Below are 21,034 nucleotides of genomic sequence, written 5' to 3'. Positions count from 1 at the left end.
TAATTGTATCGATCGATTCAATATATTAAAATTTGTCCGTCGAATGGGAATTTGGTTCCATAGAATACCCCTTTTTGTCCATTATTAAATGAAGTAATAAATGAGCATATTCATGATTCATTACGTTAAATACTCGCGTCAAATGCCTAATTGAGAACATAACCACTAGGAGTTTTAACTTAATCACTCAAGCTCGTAGAAATTAAAGCCTAGAGGTTAAAAATTTACTTATGGGCTTAATGAACTTAATTTCTGGGCCTTTGGTTTGCCCTATGACTGAATAGTATTCTGTTTTGACGATACGTGTTTAGAAACCGAACTTTTTTTTAGGAAATCCACCCTTTTTATGGTGCGTTGCCCGTGTATAGATAACGATAACATTGGTTTCTAATTATTTTTCTCAGTCCGAATGGGGAACCTTCAGAAGTTACCGATATAAAAAATAATTTGAATACTAAACAAAAGTACGATCCCGTAGTTTTGTATCTTTAATTAAGACATTTGGTAAAAAAATTTACATTTATCAATTTCTTAATCAATAATCAAGGATTTTACAGCACTCACTAAATCGATCTTCATTAATCGATGCTCAATAAATTGGTTTTGATCACGTTCTGTTTACTTTTTACCTCATTTGTCCCAGTTAAAGTTTTTCGAAAACAAATATTTTTGACGTTACACAAATGAGTATAAAGAAAAAACACCGTTTAAAAAATTCGTGAATATCACTACGCGCTTTATTTCTCTCGGGAAAACTCTATTGTCGAAAATGGACGAAGGGACGGTGGACAGCGTCAACGTTTGTCGTTTCGGAGTGATCCAGGTATGTTCTTTCTGTATTTTCATCGCGTACTGCACATTTTTGCAGCTCGAGTTATTTTATAATTATAAAATAAAATTATACTAGTGTTGTAAGTCGGAAAAATTTCCCAATTTTTCCGAAAATAATTAAAAAAAAATCATTCCATGATTAGTCTAATATATTGTTTGCATTTTTGCCCCATTTTTTCGAATCTAAAAGTAATAATAAACCTCTAGATTAGTTTAAACTTTCGAGTCTTCCAAGGTCGAGTCTTTCTCACTGTACGTAAATAAAGCGCAAGCAAAGCGTGGCTGGTTTCAGAGAGTGCGGTTGTGTAGAACTACGTTCCTCTGAAACAAGCGAGGTATCAAGGTATCAAGAAGTCTGGACTCTGAATGTTTTCCCCACTAACCATGGGTAACCAAATTAATGATATTTGACGTTATTTTAGGAAATTACAAAATTCAGGAAAAATTTCTGCAATTCGAAACATTTTCCGCATTTTATTTTTCCGGAAAATTAACAACCCTAAATTATATACTAAAAATTTAAGTAAATATACGGAAGAGCCACAACCCACAAATTCCAACAATAGAATTTAGAGGAGGTCATCAGTACCTCGTCGGTACTGATAACTAGCTCATGACTACTGTTTAGGAATTCTAGATTTGTAGTTTTGCTGCCGTTATCAGCTCAATTGAGAAAGTCAAGGTCCTTGAGTTGTTCAAATGGTATCATTTCTAGTGCATTTCAGTTGTGCTGTTCAAGATTCTTTAAGCTAGGTTCCTCAAAGTGCTTGAAATACCCAAATATTTGAGCTCTGTCCATGCTTTTCAGTGACACGTTGAAAATTCGCTCGGACCAACTGCACGGGTCTTTCTTTTTTTAGTTTTCAACCTAGCTTTGGTTCGGCGAGTGGGAAGAAAACCAGAACAAAAACCATTCTCCAAAAAGACCGACAATACTTTCGACCATTTGGAGCTTTTTCATATTTAGTTATTTTTCCACTTATCCGCCATAATTTTTAAACTTTTTACTTATTATTTTGTCTCAAAATTATAGACTGAACCTGGGCAGTTTCGTAATTCACTTTTGCTGAAGACCATTTCACCTACAGCAACGAAAATAATCAAAACTAACTAAAGGAAATGGGGAATTTTAGGACTAACAATTTATATCATAATTAGGAGAAAAAGAGAATGGGAAATTTTATTTTAAACTTTCACCAAATTAAAAATTAATCTACAGTTTTTGTGCAGCGGAACAAAAGCGTAAATACACAAAGCTACTTAATAGTTCCCCGAAAAGTAAATCTTCAAATTAATTTGTGAGGCAATTTACTTTGCTGAATATAGTAGAAATTTATTAGGAACCAATATTTGAGAAAAAAAAAAGATTAGTCTATATTCAAAATTACCCTGGCGTCGCAAGTGCATATGTGATTTTCCCCTAAAAGCACTGCATTATCCATTATTTTGAATCGAAGTCTATATTTGGAAATTTCGACCGAAAGAGGGTCAAATTGTTTTTGTAAATATAGACATGTATTTTCTATATCGAGTGGACCCAGAAGTTTCGGTTGAAGCTAATTGTGTAGTCCTACATAAATTAATTAATTAATTTATGATAATTAAACGGAATCAGGTGATTATACGCAACAGAAAACCTAATTCAGACAAGTAAATTACGTTTTTTTATAAAAAAATATTTTAATTTGGAATACTTGTAATGTTCTAGTATGAACCTATGTTGACGGTAGATCAGGATGGCACTTTACACGGACTTTGTTCACAAATAATTCCTGCCATTGGAAGTGGATTAAATTTCAGGTATTTACAGTTTTTAAATCATGAGAGCTACGTAAAAGTATCCATCAAAGACCGTAAAAGTGAAACATCCCATGTAGCACAGAATAGTCTACTCTACTGAAACAAATTTGGTCGAGAAGACTGGGGTGGGTGTGGTGTAAAAGTAATAGCAAACCAACAGTCGGGATGTCCTACCCAGCCTGGAAAGACTATTTGAAAGCAAGTTGCAGCTCGACGTGAAATGGCTCTTTTTCAATAGATGTCGGTAGCTTCGAAATCCAAAAGGCGGTACTTATAGGTACCCCTCGCGTTGATTGGATAGTTTGTAAATTGGTCCAGGCTCAAAAAGTCACACGGGTATTTCTCTGTGACGAAGCTGATGACGTAATATTGAAAAATAACACTATGATGAGGATATTTATTGGTAAACTGCTGTATAGTAACATTTTTCCGTTTACACATTTTGAAAAATGGTGAGCTTGTGCAGACTATTGGATATTTCTCGCATTAGATATGTATTACAAAATTATAAGTGAAAGTCTGTATAATCCTCTTAAAGCAAGTGGCAGCTCTATAATTGCCACCTATATTATGAAACGGCCCCTGTTATTAGAGATGGCCCTGAATCTATCCGATTCGTCGAAAAACGCGACTTTACTGGAGAACGTGGTGCATTCTATTTATGGCAAAGGAAGCTAAAATAAAAATAGCCAAATGATAACGTCATCAGAGAGCCTTTGTAGAGTATTATAGTTAGACAACTTCTACTTTATTTAATGAGCTGTAACCTAATTTATATATCCCGTGTAAAAATATTGTTTATAAAAGCTGTAATTTATGTTATTGACCAATTTACAAACGATCCAACCAACGCGAGAAGTAGTTATAAGTACCGCCTTTTTGATTTCAACTCTAGCGACATCTATTGAAAACGAGCTACTTTACGTCGAGCCGCAACTTGCTGTGTTTCGGAAGAACTATGAAGATGTTCTCATTATAGCTAGGAGGATGACACTGTACGGGGTATTATATTCTGAGTTGAAAGCGAATATAACGTCCAATATTTCTGTCGCCCCAAGAGTTCCAATTTTTACCCGTTAGTTTTTTATAGCTTTCGGCAAAAGCGACATAAGATCCAAAATTGTGTCAGTACTGTAAAATGTTTAATGGGAGCTTGTTTCGAAGCAAAAAGAGGGAGTGGGAGAGGGGGTTGAAAATACGTAATTAAAATTTGAAATTTTCTCCACTCCAGCGCCGCCGAGTGAGGCGTTTTACAACGTATATCTACGGGCGAGTTAACCGAAGCGAGACTAAATATACAGTTACTAGTACTATTCCAACTAGTAGGTTATGCAGTCTATAATGAGACTAGCTCTCAGTAAATATTTTAACGGGCGCAAAGGTAGAGTTGACACACTTTTGGGTCTTATGTCACTTTTGCTTTCGGTATTTTCGGTTCTGCTTAATGATTTGTTGTGGTCGGTAATCCCTATAAAAGTCTTGAGGTTTTTACTCTGTTGAATCTTATATTCCCTGTATGATAAATAAAATATATGTATTTAAACCATCGAGATTAACTGAAAGCAAGAAGGACTTTATTTCAACTTAATCTGATAGCAATTAATTCCCGATTTGTTTTGCCGTCTCAGATTTAAGAAGTCCATAAATACAATATTTTTAATAAAAATTGACTTTACATCTCCAATCATGATCTTTCTAGCTACGAAATAGTAAATTCTCCAGATGGTGGATTCGGAAGAAAACTGGCCGACGGTAACTGGAGTGGAATCATGGGCTCTATTCAACGAGGTGTAAGCCAAACCAATTCTCTTCTTGGTAGTACCAGGAAACAGCATACGTATACACTTAAAATGTCTAAGGATCCATTAGCACCGAGTTTAGAAAGCGGGGCTTAAGTTACTTTGAATGTAAGATAAACACGTTTTGGTCACCATCATCCGAGGGGCTGGTCACTCCGCGAACTCGATGTACACTGTCGTACCTATGACTGTGCTAATAAGAGTTCGTGAACTCTTTAAAATCCGTACCTTTAACAGTAGTAAGTAAGCGAACTTGGTGTACACATGGATTAAATAACCTTACATTAAGTTATTTAAGGTTATTTAATCCATGGTGTACAGGTCATCCGAGAGTGACTTACCCCTCCCCATCATCTTCCTTAGACATTTCAAGTGTATACATATACAGTTTGATGATAGTACTAGGCCTAATACTTTCGGTCAAATGTAAACGCATCATTTGAGTCAAATTGATAGTTTACATAAGTCTGACAGAAATAAAATGAAAAAGTTTAAAATATAAAATGAATCGTCTTTTAAAAGGAGGACACTTTTTATAAATTTATTTAAAAATATTAAATTTAAATGAATCTCTTCTAATACATAGAGCAATTTTATCTTTGAAATAGCCCTTACAATGAAAAATCAATCAGGAAATCTTCAGATCTTAGTCTTCATCTCGCTGTCATTGTTAGAAAAAGAGAGTAAGAGACACATTCCACCGGCAATTGTCAAATGACACGCGTTATCAACAAAAAACTTAGCTCAAAAATATATCGAAGAGGAATAGTCGACTAATGGTCTCGGGGTAACTTCAAACATTCACTTCCCAATAATGTTGCTACTGAAACCTCGTCTATTGGAAGATATATCAACTGGAAGTACCCGGCCCTCGCTTTAGAACCTCGAGATGAATTTTAAAACCCTAAACTATTGTAATATTTAAATATCGTTACAAGAGTTGCTAGAAACCGTGTATTTGGGAGGTTACTGGTGAACCGCGATCGGTCGATTACCTCATAATACCAAGTGACTTTTAATGCCTTTAAACATTTGGCCGGGTTACAATGCGTAGGAGGGTGGTAGCAAGCCCTGCATGCCACGCGAGCCAACAGCTCCTTACACTCACTATTACCGTTAACCGAGCTACAAGTTGGTATGAGGAAACCGAAGAGCTCGGGGTTAAGCCCCTTTAACCAGTGGGGAGAAAACTTGCAAGCTCTACGCGGAAGGAGAAGTTCCGAGTTTTTACCTAGTGCCACAAGCTAGGATAGAACCCGGCTCCTCTTGTTATCGTAGTTAAAAGAGGTAACGCGGCATTAGTGCTGAACACCTTTCCTTCCGATTTCCTTACCATAATTTATATTGTTTTTTTGTAAATTATTTTACTCAATAAAGATTAAGATTAAATATTTTCCAACATCACAGAAGTATTTATAGCGTTTTCCATTTGATTGCTCAAGACTCGCTCTGAATCTGTCTCTGACGTCATAGATCTCACCCCAATCGACTAGAGTAAAACCGCAAATGAAACATGCCATGAACATATTCCCGCGTTTTGTTGTTTTCATCTGCTAGTAATTTGAATGTTCGCGTCTTGGTCTGCCATTTTGCCAAAAAATCTAAAAGGAACACGCGAAAGTTTGCTCCGATCTCGATCTCGATCCATTGATCTGTCGAAATCGGCAGATCGGTTTTGGGCAATCTCGGAGCACCCGAGAGTGCGAAATGGAACACGCGAAACTTGATCGGGGCAGATCTGAGCACGCTAATGGACATAAAATGTTGATCAGAGCAATCTAGAGTGCTCGAGAGCAGTCAAATGGAAAGCGCTATTAGTTTTGAGTACACGTTTGCAATTTGATTTGTTCGAACACAAACTTGGGCAAAATGTAGAATTTTTGCATTATTCGTTAAACAAGTGTTTTGTTAATAATTTAAAAAATCAAAAACCACTATTGCGCAGTTTTCGCTACGTAAAAGCAAAGTAAATGAACCGAAGTTATCTAACTGCTATACTCCCTATGTTGGGGAGTATAGTTTCTAGAATGCGCCCCCTTGTGCCGAATGTCTGACGTAAGCGAACTTTGCACCCGAAATATACATTCCATTTTTAGAGGTGGTTTTAGGAATATACCAATTGAGATATTAAAAGTATTTCCAATTAGATAATTCAAATTTATCATCTTAAATATCGAGATTTTAAAAAGTGGCATAGGGCATCCTAGCTTTCGCTTCCGAATGTAAGATTTCTGGAGAGCACAAGAGAAGCATACTTACCTGGCGTCGCTGCAGCCTCGATCTCGAAGGAGGCGAGCTTGGATGAGACTGTACCATTGCACTCTGGGTGCGGTTGACTCTTACCACTGTTGCAAATTGTTAACAGCTGGGGCGCACAATTTATGGTAGCGGGGTCCTGCGTTCGCGCTACACCCCATTTGTTACATAATACAAAGTTAAAACGCTCACGCTAAACGTGTAATTTTAATTGTCGGTATCCCGAGGACCACATATACTGTAATAAAATGCTTCTTCAAAACTAGACGATTTCTAAGGAGACAATTCCAAGTGATTACGTATACAAGGTGTCTTTTTTGCTCTGACTGTGCATTTTCTCAAAAACTACATTTTTTAAATTTGAGCTCAAAACTGGTTATTGCCGTATATGGACGACTTGTTTTTTTTTCATCACCTCGTATCTTGGCGAAAAATTGGTCTTTTCCAATGGCATTTTGTTCTTTGTACATTATCGACATTGCTCTACAACTTTCTCATTGGAATTTTTTGTCTAGCACCTTGCCGCCAAAAAAATTTCAAATACGTGAAAAATGTTCCAATTATTCCGATAATTTGGATTTTAAACATTCATATACGAGACATAATACCCTAACAATTTCGTAACTCTACCGCTTGTAGTTTTTGAGAAAAATGCCTTGCGGCGAGCATTTTTACGAACCTTGCTAGGAACCGAAGTGGTCAAATGTTGAGGAGATAACTTGTCAAACCCTGGAGTTGTTCCGAAGCTCAAAGATTGCTCATACAGAGCTCCGAGAGTAGACAGCCCAAAGAAAAACACCATTAGTTTAACCTTTACTCTTTAAAAATACTACCCGGCCACCTGAATTAATGGCTTTAAAAGTCACTCGATGACTAAGGTCGAAAGTGGTGCCTTGGGTAATTGAACATAATTTTGTACGTCATCAACCCTATAGGAAGTGGACATGTTTGGAATTCCGATTACAGCCGATTACGAACGATTGGAAATGGCTTATTACTCCCCGGCGCTGCACACCAGTTACCTGCTCATTGTCACTGCTCTCAAAACAGAAATTGCCGAAAATTACTGGGGATTATTTGCTACATTCACCCTTGAGGTAGGTCACCCTGACGAGATAGCCTTGAGGAGGTTTGTTTCATGAGTACTATACGGAAAATCGAGGGCGTATTTAAGAGGCATCAAGTATTGGAGAACGTAATCACGGTTTATATATTTACACAGTTTAGACTACTTGTACCTTCATACTTGCTAGCGTTTTGAGCCTCTTAAGCTCTTCTGACAGGCAACCCGGTTTTCTACTATGCTACTGGTACGCCCTCTATTGCATATAAACAGTACTAATTAATTTATTATAAATTAAATTTTTATAAATTTTTATTATAAATACACTAATGAGCTACCGTATTTATAATTTGATAATATGTATTTTAAAATTATTAATTATCTACGATACATTTAAATTTAAAATATAGGTGGCGCTCCATTTTAAAATATAAATATTATTTTAACAATAGTTGATTATAGTTTAGAAACTTTACACAAGCCGGCGCTGTAGGCGCGAAGTAGAATTTTTCAAATTCTCTAAACGCTGGAATAGCTCATAAGCCATGATAAGCGTCCATCTCTGAGCCGAATTAGTCTACCCTGTGTAAATATATAAACCGTGACGTAATATTTTTATTTAAGGACCAGATAATCGTTTGAATTTCGGAAACAAGGCTTCAAAAATGGTAAATTATCATATTTCGGATTGACCCGGAAACTCATCTGGTCTACGTCACTCTCAGCCAAAGTCGGACAAAAGAATGGGCCGAAATAATTTTATTTTTCACCCGAAATAACTAAAAAATGAATTTATATCGATTTAAGCCCTTTATTTTTGTCCGACTTCGGGTGATGAGTTTCCGGGTCGAAAATCACGTTTCCCTCTTCAGTTTTCACACAATTGCCCCACGCTTAGAGCTTTTTCTTGGTATATTTTGCCAACGAGTATGTTTCATGGTGTTTCGTAAAGACATTAACAAGAATAAACACGGTTTTTTCAGTTCGCAGAACGGGTTTTTGTATAAAGTATTTTCTTTGTACAGGTGTGGCTCGCTGTTTTGCTGTCAATACTGCTACAAGTGGCCTTTTGCTTAATAGTGGATATTTTTTTAAATTATGCCGAAGGCAAACCAATTAATAAATCTAAATTGGTGTCCGAACACTTTTGGAACTTCCTCGCTTCGTTCTTTTCGGAAGGTAAGTTCAGTTAAAGACAAATTTCGTCAAATATGCTCGCTGCAGCCCAATAAATAAATAAATAAGCAAGTTTCAATAGTATCCGACGCATGCGCAGTTAGGAAAAAAAGCCGACGAGGATGGTACTTTTGACGCATGGACCAAGAATCTAAGGGGACTCACTGTTCAGGCTTTAAAAAGCACGCGTTAATACTGGGAACAGGAAACTCATGGTTATTTTAGTTCAAGGTGGACAAACTTAGCGTCACTGCATGAAGTCGATTTCCGGCGTAGTTTCCTAAAGAAGCTGGAGCATTCACGTTGAATTTTCACAAAATGGCGCCGTTGTTGTCCTTTAAATGATGAGGCTTAGTAAGTTTAGGACCTTTTTATTTGAATTGGTTCTTTTAAAGTTTAAGCAATTAAATATTCTGTTAAGTAAAAATATCCAGTAAGCCGCATATGGCTGAGGTTTTTCATCAAATTCACTGGAATCCATTGCATTTCTAAACTTAAAAAATTAATGAACTAAGCGTAACCTAATTTTCTCGCACGTGCTTTCGCTTTAGCCCCGACTAAGCATCTCTCATAGTAATAGTTGAACAGAATTCTTGAGGCGCTTCAAAGCGGTGGGCGTACCTCAGAGAGCCTTCCGATTTTGGCCACGCCTACCGTGTCAAAATATCGGGAACAGTAAGTTCCTTTAGATTCTTGGTCCATGTTGGAAGTCATACTTTAGCATGACCTCGGCGACCTATGACGTCAGTTTAGACTTTCCTTTGATGAAAAAAAATACCATCCTAATGGTTTTTTTTTAAACCGATAGATGCCGGTTATTGAAACTCGCTAATTAGAATAGCAATATTAACCTTAAAATTACTAAAATTCTCTTAAGCCTATTTATTTATAGTTTTATCTCTAGAAAACTAATCAATAAATGAGAAAAACAAGTGTTAAATTGAGATTGTAAGTAAAAAAGTTATAAGTTATGTTCCGGTACAAAACTAATATGTTATACAACATTTCAATGAGCCCTCCATTTGGTAACTTTAGAAACGTCAAAAATAAATAGTATGACACATAAAAAGTCTGGGACTGGGTACGTAGTCTAGATTATCTTTGGACTGGGGCTCGCGATCCAGCTTGGATCGTGGTTGACATGATATTAACCCAAGTAATTACACAATTCCTTCGTTTCTTTTGTTACGTAATCTGTCTTTTAAAAAAGTAGCGCTAATTGAAAGTTAGGGCGGTTTCAAACTCGCGGTTAAGCGTGCTCACGAATATTCACTTTTAATTTAAAAGTTAGACTTAGGCATTTTTTAAATTATGAACATAATAATAATAATAATCAGCTAGGCTAATAACCAAGGCACCACCTTAGGCCTAAGTCACCAAGCGACTCTTAAAGCCATTAATTCAGGTGGCCGAGTTACGATGCGTAGGAGGGTGGTGGCAAGCCCTTCAAGCTACGCGAGCCAACAGCTCCCTACACCGAGGTAAAACTCAAAACCACCTTTAATACATCGATTCCCGGATGAAGACGAACTGAAAAAAGGCCTGTGTCTTGTAATTCTTTGAAATTTTTTTCAAAAATTCACTCGAAACCAGTATTTTGCTTACCCGGCAATATTAAAGCCTTTGGAAACAGAAATGTTAAATTCGCGTGCTCTATGAAACATCACGCGTGAAAAGACAATTATAACATAAAATAGAACTATATTTCAGGGCGTCGCGATACAAGTAACATTATTATAATTTGGTTTTGTAATTTTATTTGATATTTGCCTACGCGAAAATTTCCAGGAGGGAGCGCGTGAAATTATATCACTTGCTAAATATCATGTAGCCTCCAGAGCCACAGTCCCAGACTTTTGGTACGTAATATTATTAATTTTTGGTAACGTGTTTCACCGCGTTACGTTAGGTTGGTCTCCAGTCTTGGGAGAAATATATGAGGTGGGAAGAAACGCGCTCTTGACGTCACAAGCTGCCGAGAGATCGAGGAAGAGGAGGATGCCCTCTTGGAGAAGATAAGGTGTTTCTGGAGGGGCAAATTTATTTTGGCCAGACCTCATCTCTTGCGGCCACCATTTAGAGAAATTTGAAACTAGCCAGGCCCCTCTTTCCCACTGGGCACTCTGGGCACGTGCCCAGGGCCCCGCGATCGATAGGGGCCCCCTAGTTCCAGCCACATCATCAAACGATAACCGATATTTATTACCGAAAAACATATTTCTTTCGAAAAAATCTATTCTAACAAAATAGTGCTCTGTCAAGGTCATAGGGGCCCCATTATCCTAATGTGCCCAGGGCCTCCAATAGGTTAAAGACGGCCCTGAAACTAGCGATATTATTTTTACCTTATTTAACACTGACCACCGGATGTCCTTAAAATCGTACGTCGGACTAAACAGGTGATTCCCCAAGAATCTCGCACCCCTTGTCTGGGGCTTAGATACGTACCGCCTGTACTCGAGGTATCGAACATTCAGCTCCAGAAACACCTTATCTGCTCCAAGACGCACTCTTAGCTCCGTCAGACGTGGCGAGAAAACCGGTGGGAGCCACAACTTTACATCAAATTTATTTCAGCAATTGTTTTGTTCTAATTTCCAGGAACCCCGAAACAGCCCGAGAGAGGAATTAACAAATTCTTGATGTTCGTGTGGTGCTTGTGCGTTCTCACTCTAATGAACGCCTTCACTGGCCACTTCAAAAGCCAACTCACCATTGTCACCGTACCATCGCAAATTGAAAACATTGACGACCTGGCAAAGGAAAGTGACGACTTGAAAGTTATGGTCTGGGAAAGCTCCAGTTTCGAAACGTTTGTTAGAGTAAGAAATCTTTACGAAATCTTTAATCAATTTACTCATCAATTCAACAGTTGCATTCATGACCATTCCTTTAGAGAGACACTTGTAGATAAATTATTGAGGTTCTCGGTATTAGTGAGTGTATTGAGAGCTGTTAGCTCGCGTGGCATGAAGGGCTTGCCATCACCCTTATACGCGGTACAACACGGTCACCTGAATTAATGGCATTAAAATTCACTAGTTGACATGGGCCTAAGGCCTAAGGTGGTACCTTTGGTATTAGCCTAGCTGATTATTATTATTATATTTAGCTACATCCAGGGGCGTATTAACCATTAGGCAGAGTAGCCACATGCCTAGGGTGGCATTTTTCTAGGGGCGCCAAAACTTTGATAAAGCCGCATGGTTGAAGTACTTGGCTTGCTCCTACTTAGCTGACCAACCCGTTAGAGGCTCTAACGGGTTGGTCAGCTAAGTAGGAGCCAGCCAATATTTGGCACCCCTGGGCATTGTCTAACGGTTAGACAATGCCCAGGGGCGCCAAATATTTCTGTGACTAGAGGCGCCGAAAGGGTTAACCGCCCCTGGTGGGGTGAAGAATTATTTCATAAAGTGATTTATTAAAATAACTAAATTGGGAAATATAGTTTTGGTTGTCGTCGAAAACTAGACTGGTGGCGTATTAGCTGGCGCTAATAGCGTTTGACGGCCAATAGCGTAAGGACTTTTTATGGCACGTAATTGCGTTTATTAGATAGTTATGATGCATGCAATAGAAGCTACAAAAGGTTCATATTGGCATTTAAATATAATTTTACACTCCTGCGTTTTCTCCATGGTAACCACTCCTTCTGCGTTAAGTTTATTAGATTCCCCTCGCTTTCCGCTCTATAAAAACTTCCTGAGGTTAACGTTAATAGTAAGGGCTGGGAGCTCTTGGCTCTTGTGGAATGAAGGGCTAGCCACCATCCTCCTACGCAACTTACCCTGACCACCGATAATTAGCTTAACAAGTCAGTAGTTGCCCTGTGTGTTTCCTTGGGTATTTACTCAGCCGATTATAATTATCTCGGAGCAAATTTAACGCCCAGACTTAGGCATTTTTCTTATTTGACAGCAGCAGACGCCAATCATAAGCGCTACCTTGGATAGGGGTGGAACCGCTGCGCCACCTAGACCCGTTTCGATCGCGAATATACATTCATAATAGGACGCTCCTATTTCTCTGATCCCTCCTTGGCAGCCAGTAAAAGCTACCATCAATTGTAATTGGTTACGGCTCTCCAAGAGAAACCTGTCAGATGTAGAACTTTATCAAATGTTTTTCTCAGAACTAGACAAAATTCAGTGTACTCACACGATTATATATACCGATGGTTCAGTCAGGGAGGATCTTGGTTGCGCGGGTGCAGGTTTTTGTATCCCGGAACATGGGATTGAGCATCGGTCATTGGTGGATCCGGGTCATCCCATCACTACGGTGGAAATGTTTGCAATAAATCAGGCATTACGTTACGCTCATACTCACAGCCTTGGAGATATTATTGTCTGTTCAGACTCCAAGTCTACTCTCTCCATGTTCTCCAGCTTCAGTTTGGACTTCCAAGTCTTGACCTTTAGAACATTATGCGACAATTATCAGGGCAGCATCACTTTGTTATGGTGTCCTGCTCACGTGGGAGTGCCGGGAAATGTGGTGGCCGACAAATGTGCTGATGTTTCTCTCGTTTCTTGTTCCCCCTTTATCAGTGAGTTTCTTCCAAATTCGAAAAATTGCCTGAAAACTAGATGTTTGCAGTTAGTGTCAAACAACTGGACCACAGCATGGCACCTCTTTCTAAAAAGTACGGATAGAGTTTGTTACAAACCAGTTCCATCGCGTGACATATTGTCAGCCTTGAGGCTTCCCCGTTGGAAGGACTCTCTCCTGGCCAGACTGAACTGTGATCGCTTACCTACCAATGAAAGACTATTCCTTATCAACTTAAAGCAGTCGAATGCTTGTACTAGTTGTAACACTCAGGAGGTCCAGACAGTGGAGCATATTCTGTTCTCCTGTGTTCGTGGTCAACCAGTTAGGCCAAGACTTTTTCATGCCCTAAACACAGGCAGATATGATACAACTCTACAAGGGGTGAAAACTGCGGTCCAAAACGGAAACATGGCAATCATTTCTGATATCTGTGCTATTTTTCGCGCGGCCAGTATTTTTTAAAGCGCAAGTAGAATACAAAGCAGACATAAATAGTCATTTTTTTTTGTTAAAAACACAGAAGAGAGAACAGTCGAAAGGACTGCCAACTTTTATCTTTCTGTATATATATTTTTTCTTTTTCTTTTGTTTTGTTTTTGAGTATCTGTATCAGGGTGTGTATGGTGCGAAGGCCTAGTTGTCATGTGCACCAAAATAAAGTTTATTATTTTTGAAAAAAAAAAAACATTCATAATATCATAAGTTTATAACATTATCTTACTAGAGAAGTGTCAATCTAGGCCAATAAAATGAAACAAGTATCTCAGCAGGCTCAACGCTGATTCCGTTGGGAGTTAATTTCCCGCCAAATCGCGGATGCATCACAGCTCAAAATTTAACAATTCTATTATTTCGCTTAACGATGTAAAATGTAAAATTTACACTGCTCAGGGATATTTACATATTCATACACACTTTTTGCACGAAGAAACAGTATTAGAAAATCAATACAAGAATGTGTTTTGAAAATTCAGCTGAAGTCTGCGAAGATACAGTTTGATCAAACGTTTCTGGCCGTTTTCTCTTGGCAGCCATTTTGTTTCTATTTTATGTAGACAACTGACAGGAGACTTTTTGGAAAGAATACCTTCATGAACATAATATTCAGTGAAAAATAATGCGCTAGCACCATTTGGGCGTGAGCAAAGTGGGAAATAGGATTTTATTTTGCAAATCGGATTCGAACTTTTAAATATATTAAAGAAATAGTGACGATTAAAAACATGAAACGTTTTTACGTTCTTTCCATTGAGTTGGAAATAAATAGAGGTACAACTAAATTTGGCTGGCGCGGGACCAATTTCGTTCAATAAGGAGACTTTATCGACTTTATCATTCTACCGTGGCGGCATCTGTCTCTAGTGGTGGCAACTATATTGCAATTGAATTTTTTCGCGAATCTGATGCGAAATTGAAATGTATGATTACTCGTAACAAACAAACCTTTGAAGTTGTTTAAAAATAATTTTATTCTGTCAACACGATCCTTTTTAACTAGAGTTACGGTGAGTTAGCTAATAATAATTTATTTTTAGCCATATAACTATATATAACAAAATATAGATGGCGCTACCGCCTAATTATAAAGATTAATTTCGTACAGTCTTATCAGAAGTTCAGAACAGGTCCCGCGTAAATATGGCAACCGAAATCGTAATTGTAGTTCTAGCAGTAATATTCCCAATTCAATGGTTCTTTCACGCTTGCTCTTGTTTCACTTAAAAATTAAATTAGGGTTAAATTTCATGTTTTTTCTTTAATAACTTTAAGAATTTGAATCCAATTTGCAAAATGGAAATATATTTGGTTTCCAAGTGTGTTCACGCGTAGAACAAGCGTAGGCACAATACAATTTATTACATTATTCGTTAAGTGATTTTGGAGGGGTTTTCTATTTCCGGCTTTGCGCACGCCTAAATGGTGCTAGCGCGTTATTTTTCACTGAATGTTATTTTCGTGAAGGTAGTCTTTCTACTTAAAATAGAAACAAAATGGCTGCCAGGAGAAAATTGCCTGAAACTTGTTAATAAAATTAGCAGGTTAGGAAGATGGGTTTTGTTAATATTTAGAATCCATCCACGAATTACGAAAACTTTTAGCGCGTGTTATATTAATCCAACATTTTATTTTTATCGTATGAAGCAATCGGAGTATCCCGCCGTGAAAGACGTCAAAAAGAAAATGTTGAAAAATGGAGGACTGATTGAAATCAAGGACTATTTCAACTGGGAAAACTACGAAGACACGGTCAATGGAAAATCGGCGTTCTTGGTGGAAAGCACTACGTTCATGTATTTCTTGGGTTTGATGTGTTCGATCGCCCCAGAAACCCGCGTGCACATAGCCAAAGAACCCGTGTTTCCGATCCACTGCTATTTTCCTTACACGAAACGTTTCACGAAGGAATTTGGAGATGCCCTTGATAAAAGGTTCATTTACGAAATCTAAATTTCTCCAATACATGCTTCAATAAAATCCTTTCAACGATTCCCTAGAAAGTATTAATGCAACGAAAAACCGAAACGGAGAGGAACCGGGTTCATTCTAGGAACCGGAACCGATATTACCAAAATTTGATAACCGGAACCGGATCCGATATTTAAAGAAAATGATAACCGTTACCGAAACGGAGAGGAACCGGGTTCATTCTAGGAACCGGAACCAATATTACCAAAATTTGATAACCGGAACCGGATCCGATATTTAAAAAAATAATAACCGTTACCGGAACCGAGAGGAACCGGGTTCATTCTAGGAACCGGAACCAATATTACCAAATTTTGATAACCGGAACCGGATCCGATATTTAAAAAATAATAATAACCGTTACCGGAACCGAGAGGAACCAGGTTCATTCTAGGAACCGTAACCGATTTTACCAGAATTTGATAACAGTATCCGGAACCGGATCCGATATTTGTGAAAAAAATGATAACCGTTACCGGAACCGAGTTTTTTATTATGATAAATGGTTTCTAAATGGTTCCATACCTATTTACCACCATCTAGCGCATGTTGAAAATTTACTAATTTAGTAATTAAACTTACTATTATCATAAGCCTATCACCTCTAAGTTTGAAACGTGCATTGCGCCCTTTGTACCACCACTGGACGGGCGAAAAAGAAAGAATCAGGCGATAGTATCGGCACCTGGTAGAGATAAATTGAAGCTTCTTCCTTCCCCCTTTCTCTCTCTACGCACCTCTCTCTTACCAAAGCAGCTGGCATCATGCATTGCGGGACGCGTTACGTTTCTCTTTTCCGCCACCGGGTGGATTTAGCGCTGTACTTTCGCCAGTCGTTTGCTTGAACCAACACTGCCTTTCGATTCAAACTTAGGGTTGATAGGCTTATGCTATTATTTGTATTTCATATAAGCTCATCTTTATCCGCAGTAAAAGTAGCAAGAAAACCGTAGATTTAGTTTTAGTTTGGTTTTCTTGCAATTGTGGAAACATAATTCCTCTAATTTCCTAAATGTAGCAATGGCCGCCGAAATATTTGTCAGCTCCGGCTACTAGTGTGCCATGTGAGCAATTATTTAGAGGAGCAGGCATAATTAAGACCCCTTTCGGAACCGACCTAAAGGAAAAACTGCGGAAAAGCTACTATTTTTAAAATATAATTGGCCAGAAACAAATTTTATATTATAAATTAAATAAATGTGATTAACTTTATTTCTATTTAATTTCATTTGAATTACTAGTGTGATTTAATGTCATTTAAAGGGAAGATAACCTGCAAAGCAATCTTTACGGAAGACAATTCCAATTTTCAAATTACCCTATTCAGTGGCGCCAAACATTTCTAAAGCCAAAGGCAAAAGCGGCCAGAGCTGCAAACGTTGGTGTTCCACACCAAATACCTGAGGTTATATTCCCTTTAATACTAAACCCCCTTGGAACCGTTTAGGAACCGGAACCGATAAGTTAAACATTTTAAACCGTAACCGGAAATGACAGAGCGAAAATTTAAGAACCGGATCCGGAACCGAGATAGTCATATAAAACTTGTTGAGGTTAACGGTAATAGTTAGTGTAGGGAGCTGTTGGCTCGATTGCGTGGCATGCAGGGCTTGCCACCACCCTCCTACGCATTGTAACCCGGCCACCTGAATTAATGGCTTCAAAAGTCGCTTGATGACTAAAGCTTGTTTTCTAGCGCGCGTCATAATAGGTGGTTTTTTTTTACCTGTTCTGGGTTTTTTGAGCAGGTTCAAAAGTGTAGCCCTATGACGTCATTTTACTCCAATTCTATCTTGACGAAAAAAACGAGTTGGAGTAAGAAGGGAGTAGTTAGAGGTTAAAGGTTTTATATTTGTTTTGTTTTTAAGATGGAGACCGGTGGTGAGATCATCAATATAGGACTCATTTTTCTTATTTATTTAATAATAATAATAATCAGCTAGGCTAATACCTAAGACACCACCTTAGGTCTAAGTCATCAACCAACTTTTAAAGTCATTAAATAGCATTAAACAATTGGATATTCTTTATTAAAAGCTTGCCACATGTGAAGATGTTCATAACCCGTTATGTTTTCGTGAAACTAAATTTAAGCAGACGAATTTTCTATGTAAGCTAGATTACTCCCTCTACACCTCCTTTCGAGGAGGAGTAAAAAGTGTAACATATGAGCTCTGGAACAAGCGAACAAAATTCGGGACAGGGTAAATCTTACCCCGATAACAGGCGAATAAAACGTTTTAGGGTAAAAGGTTTACACTTTTTGTCCTCGGACAGGCGAAAAAAATCCACCTAATGTTATTTTCTTTACGCGCGTAAAAACGTTTGAACGTTTCAAAGCTGAGAAACGCGTCGTTGCGCGCGCCAGTGGAAAAACAAGACTTAGGCCTAAGGTGGTGCCTTGGGTATTAGCCTAGCTGACCATTATTATTTTTATAAACAGTGGAAACGTTGCATCCCTACTCACTCTTTATGGGCTGGTTTTCAAAAGGGCGAAAGCGCCGCTATGGTGAGATAGTTGAGTCATCTATGCGAAAAAAGGTTGTTAGACCTAATGGAAATTTTTGGTGTAAACGCAAAAAATATGTTAAGCCTAACCGAAATTTATTTTGTCAACGCTCGCCAACGCTCTGTTTTTGCATTGGCAAATTTAAAACAAGCAATAAATAAAAAATAATTTTTATAAAGTGAATGCCTAACCTAGTTGGTATGGTTTGATTTGTTATGGATTGTAGTTGACTTCTTTGGATAGCCAAGTGAATCTAGTAACCAACAAACCGAAAATATTCAATTCAATAATAGGGCTATAATGAATGAAATAGAACGATAAAAAGTTAATACTTGCATTTTGTTATACTTATAATTTTACAATTTTGCGTTTCCTGCATGGATATAGGGATAAATTATGAAGCCCAGATTTAGAATAAACGCTTAAATAAAACCTTTTCAAGGAAATCGCCAAGAAGTAATATTTCTGAGAGCCAAGACCGGCAAGTTAAGCTTTATATAGTGCTTTTTGAAATAATTGAAACATTTCAAAGATAAACAGACCGTCGTGTTTTTGCTAAGATTGATTGTAAAAAAAACTACCTGGTTAAAAGGAAACATATGTTGCAAACTGTACGATTTCCTTGAAGAGGTTTTATTTTAGCTACTATTTACGCTTATTTGACAATACCAGAAGGTTGATCATATAGGCTCTACATTAGAAATTAGTTATAGATTTATAACTATCAAACATTTATCTTATAATCGAGATCCGCAAATTGAGTTTCACGCGAATTAAATAAGATTGAATTTAATTTATTAATTACATTTCGTTACCTGAGTTTAAAAACGGCGTAACTCTTAACTTCAGCGTCAAATTCGAATTTATCAAAACTTGATTTTTCAAGTTAAGATTTTTTTAAACCTCATTTGTATTTGGTATTCGTGCGCAGGTTATTTCAATTCCTAGAAACGGGTTTGAAAGTGAAATGGATAGACGACGTGACTGACGACAGCGACATCTGCACGAGTGGAGTGGATGCCGTCACGGGGGAGAGGACGCTCGGATTCGAGGATCTGCGGGCCGTCTTCGTTTTGTGGTTTTCGCTGGTTTGCCTCTCATGTGTCGTCTTCATATTGGAACTAGTCGTTCATCCCAGAGCTAAGCCTCGTTTTCTGCCGCGCTTTTACGCTCCGAAACTGAGAAATTTAACTAAAACTAAATAACATGTTGTATTGTACTAACGAGGAGTGTACCCGAGGTGTTAATCACCGATTTTGATGAAACTAGGGGGGCATATAGACCTTGGGGAAACATGAATTTTCACCAAGGGAAAAGTTACGCTGGGCTTCCGTTTTGCTATGGCAACCGAAAATGTTTTCGACAAATTTAAATGAAAAAATCTACACTTAAAAAAGCATGGGATTTTCTCGGTTTCACAGGGTACTTTACTAAGAAAATGTTTCGAAAAATCAAAACAATAAATTTTCAAATCTCAACTAAAATGCTAAATTTGAACTATTTTGGGTGAAATTCATCAAGTTTGGGTAAACTTAATCCAAATTTGGGTAAAATTGAGAAAATTTCAATGAATTTGATAAATGAAGGAATATTTGCAAAATTTTACCTAAAAAGGGTTTTGTAAAAATTTTCTTTTGAAATCGACAAAAATTGGATAAATTAACCAAAATTGGGTAAAAAGATCAAAATTGGGCAAAATGACCTAAAATATGTTAAGCCAACTAATATCGTCTAAAATGGGGTAAAATGATAAAATTTGGGTAAAATAATCAAAATTCGTCCAAATGACAAAAATTGGGTAAAATGGTGTTAAAACAACTAATATCGGCTACAATTGGGTTAAATAATAAAGATTTGGGTAAAAAGACAAAATTTGGGTAAAACAGCCATAAACGTGGCTAAAAATGATTAAAATTGAATAAAATGATTTATTAAAGATTTATTTTAGTCAATTTCAATTGATTTAAGACGATTGAAGTCGAAACTTATTCATTTTAAGTAACAACTGCTCTTTTTATCCAATTTCGTTTATTTTAGTCAATATAATTAATTCAACACGATTCTAGTCAATTTCATTTATTTAACCCAAATTCCGGTTGTTTAACCAAATTTCATTCATTTTATTCAATTTTAATCATTTTAGCCACATTTATGGCTGTTTTACCCAAAATTTTATAATTTTACCCAATTGTAGCCGATATTAGTTGTTTTAACACCATTTTACCCAATTTTTGTCATTTGGACGAATTTTGATTATTGTACCCAAATTTTATCATTTTACCCCATTTTAGACGATATTAGTTGGCTTAACACGATTTTATCCAATTTTCAACATTTTAGGTCAGTTTACCCAATTTTGGTCTTTTTACCCAATTTTGATTAATTTATCCAATTTGTGTCGATTTAATAAAAAAAAATACAAAACCCTTTTAAGGTAAAATTTTGCAAATATTCCTTCATTTATCAAAGTCATGGAAATTTTTTCAATTTTACCCAAATTTGGATGAAGTTTACCCAAACTTGATGAATTTCACCCAAAATAGTTCAAATTTAGCATTTTAGATGAGATTTGAAATTTAT

The 21,034-nt window shown here is 37.2% G+C and overlaps 1 protein-coding gene, 1 long non-coding RNA gene and 1 other non-coding gene across 4 annotated transcripts; 2 read left to right on the top strand and 1 right to left on the bottom strand.

Moving 5' to 3' along the window:
* Positions 1–769: 769 nt before the first annotated feature.
* On the top strand, positions 770–19,659 carry LOC149959094 (ionotropic receptor coreceptor Ir8a-like). Its single transcript, XM_090167344.1, has 6 exons — positions 770–823; positions 7,622–7,783; positions 8,775–8,928; positions 11,527–11,747; positions 15,622–15,908; positions 19,386–19,659. The coding sequence occupies exons 1-6, from the start codon at positions 770–772 to the stop codon at positions 19,657–19,659; spliced, it is 1,152 nt and encodes a 383-aa protein (XP_090023470.1).
* Positions 6,682–6,846, top strand: LOC149959096 (U1 spliceosomal RNA). The gene has a single exon (XR_016478641.1). It is a non-coding gene; the product is annotated as a U1 spliceosomal RNA (small nuclear RNA).
* On the bottom strand, positions 12,585–13,843 carry LOC149959095 (uncharacterized). 2 transcript variants are annotated; one of them, XR_016478371.1, is made up of 4 exons: positions 13,595–13,843; positions 13,255–13,510; positions 13,084–13,201; positions 12,585–13,020 (listed from the first exon to the last, which is right to left on the bottom strand). It is a non-coding gene; the product is annotated as an uncharacterized LOC149959095 (long non-coding RNA). The 2 variants fall into 2 exon arrangements; XR_016478370.1 differs by having other exon boundaries at positions 13,255–13,843.
* Positions 19,660–21,034: the final 1,375 nt, after the last annotated feature.

Source organism: Leiobunum rupestre, chromosome 2, assembly GCF_980474605.1.
Source record: "Leiobunum rupestre chromosome 2, qqLeiRupe1.1.hap1, whole genome shotgun sequence".
Classification (NCBI taxonomy): Eukaryota; Metazoa; Arthropoda; class Arachnida; order Opiliones; family Sclerosomatidae; genus Leiobunum; species Leiobunum rupestre.
Note: the sequence above shows the minus strand (reverse complement) of the source record. Positions and strands in the feature narration are given on the sequence as shown.